This window comes from Pleurodeles waltl, chromosome 3_1 (assembly GCF_031143425.1).
Source record: "Pleurodeles waltl isolate 20211129_DDA chromosome 3_1, aPleWal1.hap1.20221129, whole genome shotgun sequence".
Taxonomy (NCBI): domain Eukaryota; kingdom Metazoa; phylum Chordata; class Amphibia; order Caudata; family Salamandridae; genus Pleurodeles; species Pleurodeles waltl.
The window spans coordinates 78,612,204-78,624,313 of NC_090440.1; the positions used below are offsets into that span (position 1 = coordinate 78,612,204).

General features: G+C 46.6%; 1 protein-coding gene across 8 annotated transcripts in view; it reads right to left on the reverse strand.

The window, feature by feature from the left end:
* The window catches only part of CAPRIN1 (cell cycle associated protein 1), a 590,401-nt gene that overhangs the window by 90,271 nt on the left and 488,020 nt on the right, over positions 1 to 12,110 (reverse strand). For 3 of the 8 annotated variants that reach the window (XM_069221858.1, XM_069221857.1, XM_069221856.1), the window contains exon 16: positions 7,603 to 7,703. The exons of the other annotated variants lie outside the window; for them this stretch is intronic. In XM_069221858.1, coding sequence (XP_069077959.1) covers positions 7,603 to 7,703 — 101 coding nt within the window. The remainder of the gene's footprint in view (positions 1 to 7,602; positions 7,704 to 12,110) is intronic. 8 annotated transcript variants of the gene reach the window in all.

The window sequence follows — 12,110 nt, forward strand, 5'->3', positions numbered from 1 at the left end:
GCGAATCTACTGCGACTGATGCCACGAACAGATGTACACTGGGTAAGTGACATTTTCAGTTCGATGGCATCTGTCGCTGTAGATACGCATGTTCTGCATAGACTAGTAAGCAGTTATTTCCCCAAAAGCGGTGGATCAGCCTGTAGGAGTGGAAGTAGTCTGAAATAATGTCCTTAATACGGCTTGACCTACTGTGGCTTGTTGTGCGGATAACACGTCTACACAGTAGTGCTTGGTGAATGTGTGAGGCGTAGACCATGTGGCTGCCTTACATATTTCTTGCATTGGGATGTTTCCTAGAAAGGCCATGGTAGCACCTTTCTTTCTGGTTGAGTGTGCCCTTGGTGTAATGGGCAGCTGTCGTTTAGCTTTAAGGTAGCAGATTTGGATGCATTTAACTATCCATCTGGCTATACCTTGTTTTGAAATTGGGTTTCCTGCGTGAGGTTTTTGAAATGCAATAAAGAGTTGTTTAGTCTTTCTGATGTTTTTTGTTCTGTCAATGTAATACATTAATGCTCTTTTGACATCTAATGTATGTAGTGCCCTTTCAGCTACGGTATCTGGCTGTGGAAAGAACACTGGAAGTTCCACTGTTTGATTTAGATGGAACGGTGAAATAACCTTTGGCAAAAATTTAGGATTGGTCCTTAGGACGACTTTATTTTTGTGTAGTTGTATAAAAGGTTCCTGTATAGTAAACGCCTGAATCTCGCTTACTCTTCTTAGGGAAGTAATGGCGATGAGAAATGCCACCTTCCAGGTTAGGAACTGTATGTCGCAGGAGTGCATGGGTTCAAAAGGTGGACCCATAAGTCTAGTTAGGACAACATTTAGGTTCCATGAAGGAACAGGTAGTGTTCTTGGTGGTATAATTCTCCTAAGGCCCTCCATGAATGCTTTAATGACTGGTATTTTATATAGGGAAGTCGAATAGGTAGTTTGCAGGTATGCAGATATTGCTGCAAGGTGAATCTTAATGGAAGAGAAAGCTAGGTTAGATTTTTGTAAGTGAAGCAAGTAACCCACTACATGTTCTGGAGTTGTGTGTAATGGTTGTATTTGATTAATATGGCAGTAGCAAACAAACCTCTTCCATTTACTTGCATAGCAGTGCCTGGTGGATGGCCTTCTTGCTTGTTTTATGACTTCCATACATTCTTGGGTAAGTTGTAAGTGCCCGAATTCTAGGATTTCAGGAGCCAGATTGCTAGATTCAGCGATGCTGGATCTGGGTGTCTGATCTTTTGGTTGTGCTGTGTCAACAGATCTGGCCTGTTGGGCAATTTGATGCAGGGTACCACTGATAGGTCTAGCAGCGTTGTGTACCAGGGTTGCCTTGCCCAAGTTGGTGCTATCAATATGAGTTTGAGTTTGCTTTGACTGAGTTTGTTTACCAGGTAAGGAAGGAGAGGGAGAGGAGGAAAAGCGTAAGCAAATATCCCTGACCAGTTCATCCATAGGGCATTGCCTTGGGATTGTTTGTGTGGGTATCTGGATGCGAAGTTTTGGCATTTTGCGTTCTCCCTTGTCGCAAACAAGTCTATCTGAGGTGTTCCCCAGAGTTTGAAATAAGTGTTCAGAATTTGGGGGTGAATTTCCCATTCGTGGACCTGTTGGTGATCTCGAGAGAGATTGTCTGCGAGTTGATTTTGTATCCCTGGTATAAACTGTGCAATTAGGCGAATTTGGTTGTGAATTGCCCAATGCCAAATTTTTTGTGCTAGCAGGCTTAACTGCGTGGAGTGCGTCCCCCCCTGCTTGTTTAGATAATACATTGTTGTCATGTTGTCTGTTTTGACGAGAATGTATTTGTGAACTATTATTGGTTGGAAAGCTTTTAGTGCTTGAAAAACTGCTAGAAGTTCTAGGTGATTGATATGCAGTTTTGTTTGATGTACGTTCCATTGTCCTTGTATGCTGTGTTGATCGAGGTGTGCTCCCCACCCTGTCATGGAAGCATCTGTTATTACGTATTGTGGCACTGGGTCTTGGAAAGGCCGCCCCTTGTTTAAATTTATGTTGTTCCACCACAGAAGCGAGAGGTAAGTTTGGCGGTCTATTAACACCAGATCTAGAAGGTGACCCTGTGCTTGAGACCACTGTGATGCTAGGCATTGTTGTAAGGGCCTCATGTGCAGTCTTGCGTTTGGGACAATGGCTATGCATGATGACATCATGCCTAGGAGTTGTAATACCATCTTTGCTTGTATCTTTTGTGTTGGATACATGCGTTGTATGATGGTGTTGAAATTTTGAATTCTTTGTGGACTTGGAGTGGCTACTCCTTTTGATGTGTCTATTATGGCTCCCAGGTATTGTTGTACCTTGTGTGGCAGAATTTTGGATTTTGTGAAATTGACGGTGAACCCTAGTTTGAAGAGGGTTTGTATGATATGATTTGTGTGATTTGAGCACTCTATTAACGAATGGGCCTTGATTAGCCAGTCGTCTAGATATGGGAACACATGTATCTGCTGCCTTCTTATGTGTGCTGCGACTACCGCTAGACATTTGGTAAAGACTCTTGGTGCGGTTGTTAATCCGAAAGGCAGTACCTTGAATTGGTAATGTATTCCTTTGAATACAAACCTTAGGTATTTCCTGTGCAATGGGTGTATTGGTATATGGAAATAAGCATCCTTGAGGTCTAAAGTTACCATGTAGTCGTGCAGTTTTAGCAATGGCAATACTTCTTGTAGTGTGACCATGTGGAAGTGGTCTGATTTGATGAAAGTGTTCACTACTCTGAGGTCTAGGATTGGTCTCAGCGTTTTGTCCTTCTTTGGTATCAGAAAGTACAGTGAGTAAACTCCTGTGTTTATTTGTGTGTTTGGCACTAATTCGATTGCATTCTTTTGCAATAGTGCCTGCACTTCTATCTCCAGGAGATTGGAATGGTGTGTTGTTAAATTTTGTGCTTTTGGTGGTATGTTTGGAGGGAATTGTAGAAATTCTATGCAATAACCATGTTGGATAATTGCTAGAACCCAAGTGTCTGTAGTGATTTCCTCCCATGCTTTGTAATAATGACCTATTCTTCCCCCCACTGGTGTTGTGTGGAGGGGGTGAGTGACCTGTGAGTCACTGTTTAGTAGTAGGGGCTTTGGGGCTTTGAAATCTTCCTCTATTTCTAGGGAATTGCCCTCCTCTATATTGTCCCCGAAAACCTCCTCTATACTGTCCCTGGTAACTGGACGGTGTGGCTTGTGAGGTGCTGGCTTGTGTGCTTTGACCTCGAAACCCCCCTCGAAAGGGCGTTTTACGGAATGTGCTGTAATTCCCTCTGCTCTGCGGGGAGTAGAGTGCGCCCATGGCTTTGGCAGTGTCCGTATCTTTTTTGAGTTTCTCAATCGCTGTGTCCACTTCTGGACCGAACAGTTCTTTTTCATTAAAAGGCATATTGAGAACTGCTTGTTGAATCTCTGGTTTAAATCCAGACGTTCGGAGCCATGCATGCCTTCTGATAGTTACAGATGTATTAATTGTCCGTGCAGCTGTATCTGCAGCGTCCATGGAGGAGCGGATCTGGTTGTTGGAAATGGTCTGTCCTTCCTCGACCACTTGCTTTGCCCTATTTTGTAAGTCCTTGGGCAGATGTTCAATGAGATGTTGCATCTCGTCCCAGTGGGCTCTGTCATAGCGCGCAAGTAGTGCCTGGGAGTTCGCGATGCGCCACTGGTTTGCAGCTTGTGCTGCGACTCTTACCAGCTGCATCGAACTTGCGGCTTTCTTTATCTGGGGGTGGTGCATCTCCAGATGTGTGGGAGTTGGCCCTTTTCCTAGCTGCTCCTACAACAACAGAGTCTGGTGGCAGCTGTGTAGTGATGAAAACCGGGTCCGTAGGAGGCGGCTTATACTTTTTTTCCACCCTTGGTGTGATTGCCCTACTTTTGACCGGCTCCTTAAATATGTCTTTTGCGTGCCGGAGCATACCAGGGAGCATAGGCAGGCTTTGGTATGAGCTGTGGGTGGAGGAGTGTGTGTTGAACAAGAAATCATCCTCGACCTGTTCTGAGTGGAGGCTTACATTGTGATATTGTGCTGCTCTAGCCACCACCTGAGAGTACGCGGTGCTGTCTTCTGGTGGAGATGGCTTTGTAGGGTATGCCTCCGGGCTGTTATCTGACACTGGGGCGTCGTATAGGTCCCATGCGTCCTGATCTTGGTCACCCTGGCTCATGGTGGTGTGAGCTGGGGAGTGTAATGGAGTTTGTGCTGGTGAAACGTCAATCACGGGCGGAGGAGAGGGTGGTGGTGTAACTCTTTTCACCACTTTTGGTTGTGGTGTTTGTTCCGTCTGGAACTCCAACCTCCTCTTTCTCCTAATGGGGGGAAGGGTGCTTATTTTTCCTGTCCCCTGCTGAATGAAGATACGCTTTTGCGTATGGTCCACATCAGTTGCTTGTAGCTCTTCCTCAAACCTATGCTTCTGCATTTGGGAGGTTAGCGAGTGCTCTTCTGTATAAGAGCCTGAAGCTGGGTCGCTTGCAGTTTGTTTCGGCATCGAAACTTTGTCTGCGTGTTTTTTCGGCTCCGAGGTGACTTTTTTCCTTTTCGGGGCCGAAACCTCTCGGCGTCGATCTGTTTCGGTGCCGCTGTCTCGGCGTCGAGCCGTGTCCACACCGGCATCTCGGTGTCGAGGCTTGTCTCCAGCACTTTCTCGGTCCCGAGAAGGCTGCGTGCCGGTGTCTCGACCGGAGTCGGACGATCTCGGCACTGTTTGGGCCTTTTTCGGTGCCGACGGTCGGTCACCGAATTTATGGGTCGAGCCATGGCCTGGTGGCAGTGGCGTCCCCCTGGGCCTTGTAAATGTTTCTCTGTGTGGTTTTCGACGTCTTACTCACGGTTTGTGTATCGTCGAATCCTTCGGAGTCTGAGTCTTGGATCGAGAAGGTACCTTCCTCTTCCCGTTCCTCGAACTCCTGTTGGGCTGTCGGTGCAGACGCCATCTGAAGTCTTCTGGCTCGACGGTCTCGGAGTGTTTTTCGGGACCGGAACGCACGACAGGCCTCGCAGGTGTCTTCGCTGTGCTCAGGTGACAGGCACAGGTTGCAGACCAAGTGTTGGTCTGTGAAGGGGTATTTATTGTGGCATTTGGGGCAGAAACGAAACGGGGTCCGTTCCATCGGCGTTCTTCAGCACGCGGTCGGGCCGACCAGGCCCCGACAGAGGATCGAAAAACTACCCCGAAGGGCACCGGAGCTCTTCGATCTTCGATGCGGTGTTGAATCTAAGTACGCCGATCCCGAACGCAACAATACCGACGAAAATCTTCCGAAATTAGCTAATTTTCCGTTCCGAAACTCGGAGCGACAGGAACACGTCCGAACCTGATGGCGGAAAAAAAACAATCGAAGATGGAGTCGACGCCCATGCGCAATGGAGACAAAAGGAGGAGTCACTCGGTCCCGTGACTCGAAAGACTTCTTCGAAGAAAAACAACTTGTAACACTCCGGCCCAACACCAGATGGCGAGCTATTGCAGAACATGCGTATCTACAGCGACAGATGCCATCGAACTCTTTGTTTCCTCTGCAATCTGGACATTATCAGAGAGGTCCCCTTGATGTGAGGTCCACTCAGACTTCAAATCCCACTGCAGAGCCCACATATGCCACAAGGTTTGCTCGAAAAGCAGGAGGACATCTCACCCAGCAGCAGCGAGTTGTCTGTTAAAGAAAGCTAGGACAGAGGCTGAAAGATTGGGATCACAAAGTCCTGGACTCTCCTTTCCATTGGGGGGGGGGGGGAGGGGGGAGTGGAACTATGTGCAGAATGGCTCTGATGAAGGGGAGAGTCTAAGGATGTGACCTGAACTTTGAGAAACACTAAAGATTACCAGGAGGTTCGCTGTAGTCTGGAGGTGGTTGATGACTGTCTGCGGCAAGCTTGCCTTCAACAGCTACTTGTCAGAGTAGGGGAAGACTGGGATCTCCGATGGTGTGCTGCTACCAGTGCCACCATTTTTGTGAACACCAAAGAGATGTTGGTGAGTTAAGGGAGTGCAGGGAACTAAACATGCTTGCAGCCCACCACAAAGCACAGGTGGTGCAGACAGGCCTGCAGGACAGACATCTGGAAAAAGGTGCAGATCCAACACCACCACCCTGCCTTCAGGACTGATGAAGAAATATTGATTGTTTTTCCTTTAGGAGGAAGGGATTGAGGGCAAAGGTCTAAAATAGGACAAAGGCCTCCGTTCTTCTTTGGAACCAGAAAGTAGCAGAAATAACAGACCTACATCTGGAGCAGGCACCCTCTTGTTTGCCCCTTTGGCCAAAAGGGCTTGCACTTCCTGCCATAAGACCGACAGTTGGTGCTGTGTCAGTTGTAATGGAAAAGGTAGTTGCGGTAGAGGCAATGAAAGCTAAGGTGAACCCCTTCCAGACACTCTGCAGGACACACCTGTGATATAATAGTCTGGCAACCTAGTAAGGATCATCAGATGTTGACTCCCACCGGGTGACACTGCTCCACTAAGGGTCTGCTAAAGGAGTTTGGTAGGTGGCGCTGCAGGTTTTTTTTTTTGGGGGGGGGGGGGGGGGGTGGGGGGGGGGGGGGGGGTGAGAGAGAAAAGAATAGAGTTTGCATGGGACTGGATGGCTCTCTGACCCAAACTGGCAGGCAGTGGCTTGCCACAATCTGGAGATTATTAAAAGAAGAGCAAGCCTCAGTTGGGGTCAGTATCCAGCATCCTACTCCCATATTGAGCCTGCTCCAGCATTGAGACTCCAGGAAATAGTGTGGCATCGGAGTTGGAACAGGAACTTGAGGAGGCCTGGATTCGGAGGGCCCAACTGGCGTTGAGGGCCAACTCCAGCTGAAAGGCCTCTCGACAACTTGGGGGCATGAAGGCTTACCCACAGGGAGTCAGAAAGGATCAGACGAGTCTGAGCAAGTCCTAAGGGAACTCTTCGATCTGCCTCTGTGTCAGACAGTCCTGAATCTCTGGTAGTGCCTTGACAAGTTGTGGGATCGCTTTAACTATTGACTTTGGGAGTGAGATGGAGGCATCGTAACACCCTCGCGCCTTCCGAGGAGTACGGAGTGGCAGGAAGGACAAAAGTCCAGGTTGGATTTTGTGTGTTTTTTTTCCTTGGACTTACCCAAAGACTTTGAGTGTGATGGCCACCGACTGAACTTTTCTTAATGAACTTCAGGGATTTTTTTTTAAGTCATTATCAATTACACACCCTCCACGAGTCACTCATCAAATCTGGAGCCAGGAGAATTCCTCCTGTAATGGTTGAATTCAAATTTCTGGTTAGCAGTGGGTCTTTCGATGCTGTAGATGGCGAAACCATGAGAATACTTTGTGCTAGTGTATTGTGTTTTTCCAGGAGGGATCACAAGTTATTTTGAAACTCAGACTTTAGCTTGCAAACATAACTGCCTAACAGCATGTCAAGAATGTGTGTACTAAAGCAGCATATACTACAAAAATAAACCTGAAAATCGGACATCAATTTGACTACCTTGGAGCTTTCCTAAACACCTGTATACACAGAATAACTACAAAGACAAGTTATTTTCACATGAGCAATGATGCAGTCACACACGCTCCCAGCCCCAATCAAATTTATGAACACCACCCCTTACCCGTTGATAGTTGTTGGAGTAGTCACGAGGAGCGTTAAATTGGGGCTGGGTGTAACCACTGTTTGGAGTGTTTGAAAATGTAGGACGATAATCATATCCACCTAAAAAATATATATACATAGATTACCGAAACGCACACATCCAACACACGTGAAGCTAACAAGGTTGCACTGCTAGCATGGCGGTGAAGTCAGTCAACACATTAAATTTAAATGGTTTATATGGTGATTTGCATCCAAGACACTTAATTGACAGAGCACCTCAAACAGTGAGGTCAATTTGGGGGAAAATGTAAAGTTCAAGCACACAAAATGTCACTGTCAGGAAGGACAAAGATCTTAAGATGGCCCATTCCTATCCTAGTAATCATGCCAGAAGATTCAAACTGCATGTTTATGCCTGGCAGCAGCTCAAAAGCAAACTTCTGGATTAACAACATCTTATCTGTAAGGGCAGGTCCAAGGAGCTAGTGGCACAATGTCTTCTCAATTTTAGGATATGAAACTAGAGTTTATGATCACAGCAAATCACATTCACCCCTCAGGATTGATTCTGCACTCGTGGTCAACAATTAACTGTTAAAGGTTAACCAGTTCACAGGTCCTGAATCCAGTTGGTTACATCAGTCCAGTACTCTGGGTTAACATTCATCCATAGTGAAAAGTGAATTTCCAAATAATTCAGTTCACAAACCTGTAAAGGAATCAGCAAGTCTAAGCTGCATTATTAATTAAGATCCAGCACAAATGTAAATGAGGCTCTGGTAACGCTGGCATTCAGGCTTTTAAGATGAAATCTATAAATGCATTTATGATACTGACCCAAATGCATAGCATGTATGCCAACGCAGACTCGTTCCATACTTGAACAGATTTCCTGACCTCCAAGTGTTAGTGTGAGAGCAGCCATAGCCAATATTTATCAGTTTTCCCATGAGGAAAGCATTAATTCTTCAAGCAACATCTCATTGAAACCCAATGTCAATCATAAAATCAAAATAAAGTTCACCCGTACTTCACATATATATGCAGAGCCTACCCTAGAACACAAAAGTACAAAACTATGCTGCTGCAGAATCACAGCCGGGTAAAAAGTAACAAATATGCAAGTGATTTCAAAATATATACTAGATTATCAGCAGCTGCACACAGCAGCTCAGGCATTTGTAAGTGTAGGAAAGTGGGTTATTATTTGGGTTGGACACATTAAACACAAAAGAATAAGGACACCAGCTGCTAGATCTCACAAATTAAATAAAACTGTGCTCAATCCCCGGTAGCATGACAAAAAGCACTCCGGTTTGAATACAATGGATTCTGTAAATTGAGAGAGTGTATAAACAGTAGAAAAAGTTACTAACTAAATAAGTAGAAATAGTCCCAAAAAGCACAAAGCACCAATGATACATCAGATACAAGTATCCGTGTCTATGAAATGTCTGGAAGTCAAAAACATTGAGAAAGTTTAAGTACTAAAACAGTAAGGACATGGTCACTTTTGAAAAAAAAAAAACAATTCTATATGAGAAGGCCACCTCTGTGGGAGGCCAGATACTTGAATTAGGTTGGTCTTGCTGGAACTCTAAAGATTTCTTGCAGACAGAAAATGAAAAATGGGACTTGGTTGCTAATTCCCATGTGTTGGGAACCTTGACCCAGATTAAGCTGAAACCCAATCCAATGCCGTAGAGCTGCCGGTTGGCTAATTTTTCCTGACGGGTCGCCCTATAGCTCTGGAGGAAAGGTTTGCAAAAGTTTTCAAACTTTCTTCTAGTGCCCAAACAACCAGAGGAGTACACGTCAATCTCCACCATACATCGGGGGAAGGCATTTAAAGACTCCGTGTCAGGGAGAGCCCAAAGTAAAGTATAGTCCAAGTCCAAGTCCAAGTCCAATTGCCACTGTTGATCAGCTGGCTACTTTAGGGAAACATCTTGCAGTGCTGTGTCCCTGCAGCCACGCAGGAGGTCGGCAAACTGAGGCCTGAAACCCACTTCTCTTCTTTGTCCTGGGTACAAGAGGGAATAGGTGTAGGAATCTGGTTCTTTGCACAGTGTACCTTATTTTAGTACACAATATAAAGAGTCCAAACAATTCCCAGAGGTATCAGAGGTACAAATGACATCTTAAACACTCTTTTTGGATAGGATGGTCGAGCAGTTAGGCATATCAGAGGGCAGTGCTATGCATGTAAGGCGCACACTCATACAGTAAATGAGAGATACAAAGAAATTCAACACCAATTTATGAAAACATCATACTTTTAAATAAATTCAGATACCGTGATCAGCAGAATCAGGAGAGTACTTTTCCAGTTACGAATTTTTAGTGTCTTTAAAAGTTTACATTTTTTAGACACAGTACTGTTACCCTTTGGAGGAAGAACAAGAACAGCATACTGTAGGAAAGTCACTTTTGGGCATAGTTAACCCCACTTGTTTGCTGTTTCAGTGTGTTTAGACTGTCTTTGGGATCCTGCTAACCAGGACCCCAGTGATTGAGTGCTCTCCTCTAAATGTGGTTCCTCTGGTACCCTTCACACTCCACAGTTGGCATGCTGGTGTAACCCTGTGAGTCCCTAGTATATGGTACTTAGGTACCAAGGGCCCCCCCAGGGGCTGCAGCATGTATTACGCCACCATGGGAGCCCATGCAAACTGTGTCTACAGGCCTGCCATTGCAGCATGCATGCACCCTTTTCACTAGTTATCACAGCACCAGGTCACTGTGAGTCACCCTTATGGTAGGCCCTCCTTGCCCAGAGGGCAGGGTGACGGTTCCTGTGTGTGAGGGCACCGCCTGCATGAGAAGCAGTGCCCGTAGAACTCCACTTCCAATGCACTGGACTTCGTAAGTGTGGGGAAGCCATTTTACCTGTGTACTGGCCACAGGTCACTAACTGTTCAGCACCATAACAGTAATTACAAGCCTAGGCATGTTTTGGGGTCAAACATGTTGGAATCTTACCCGTCCCCCCCCCCAGTATTGTTCCTTCCAGTATTTCGGGGTTTGCCCACGCTGCCCTACTGCGGCTTGACCAGCTGAAGCAGGGGAAGGCAGAACAAAGGATTTCCTGTGGTAGAGGGAGCCAACCCCATCTTCCATGGAAATGGGTGTTACAAGGTGGGGAGGGTTAGCCTCCTGGCACCACCAGCTTGATTTGAAGGGCACATTTGGTGCCCTCCTTGCATTCGGTTTGCACCAATTCAGGGACCTCCCGGTCCCTGCTCTGGCGCAAACAAAACCACACAAAGGAAAGGGGAGTGACCACTCCACTGTCCATCACTGTAAGGAAATGCCTCCTTGGCATGGTTACCCCCTGACGTTTTGCCTTTGCTGATGCTATGTTTTGAATTGAAAGTGTGCTGAGGCCTGCTAACCAGGCCCCAGCACCAGTGTTCTTTCCCTAACCTGTACTTTTGTTCCCACAATTGGCACACCCTGGCATCCAGGTAAGTCCCTTGTAACTGGTACCCCTGGTACCAAGGGCCCTGATGCCAGGGAAGGTCTCTAAGGGTTGCAGCATATCTTATGCCACCCTGGGGACCCCTCACTCAGCACAGACACACTGCTTGCCAGCTTGTGTGTGCTGGTGAGGACCAAACGAGTAAGTCGACATGGCACTCTCCTCAGGGTGCCATGCCAACCTCACACTGCCTATGCAGTATAGAGAAGTCACCCCTCTAGCAGGCCTTACAGCCCTAAGGCAGGGTGCACTATACCATAGGTGAGGGCACCAGTGCATGAGCACTGTGTCCCTACAGTGTCTAAGCCAAACCTTAGACATTGTAAGTGCAGGGTAGCCATAAGAGTATATGGTCTGGGAGTCTGTCAAACACGAACTCCACAGCACCATAATGGCTACACTGAAAACTGGGAAGTTTGGTATCAAACTTCTCAGCACAATAAATGCACACTGATGCCAGTGTACATTTTATTGCAAAATACACCCCAGAGGGCACCTTAGAGGTGCCCCCTGAAACCTTAACCAACTACCTGTGTAGGCTGACTGGTTCTAGCAGCCTGCCACACTCGAGACATGTTGCTGGCCTCATGGGGAGAGTGCCTTTGTCACTCTGAGGCCAGTAACAAAGCCTGCACTGGGTGGAGATGCTAACACCTCCCCCAGGCAGGAGCTGTAACACCTGGCGGTGAGCCTCAAAGGCTCACCCCCTTTGTTCCAGCACCACAGGGCACTGCAATACCTTTCAAATGAGATATTACATGTAGAATGTGAACCTGTGGTTCTTAAAATAAACTAAGAAAATATATTTTTCTATACAAAAACCTATTGGCTTGGAATTGTCTGAGTGTTCCTCATTTACTGCCTGTGTGTAAGGAAATGCCTCCTTGGCATGGTTGCCCCCTGACTTTTTGCCTTTGCTGATGCTATGTTTACAATTGAAAGTGTGCTGAGGCCTGCTAACCAGGCCCCAGCACCAGTGTTCTTTCCCTAACCTGTACTTTTGTATCCACAATTGGCAGACCCTGGCATCCAGATAAGTCCCT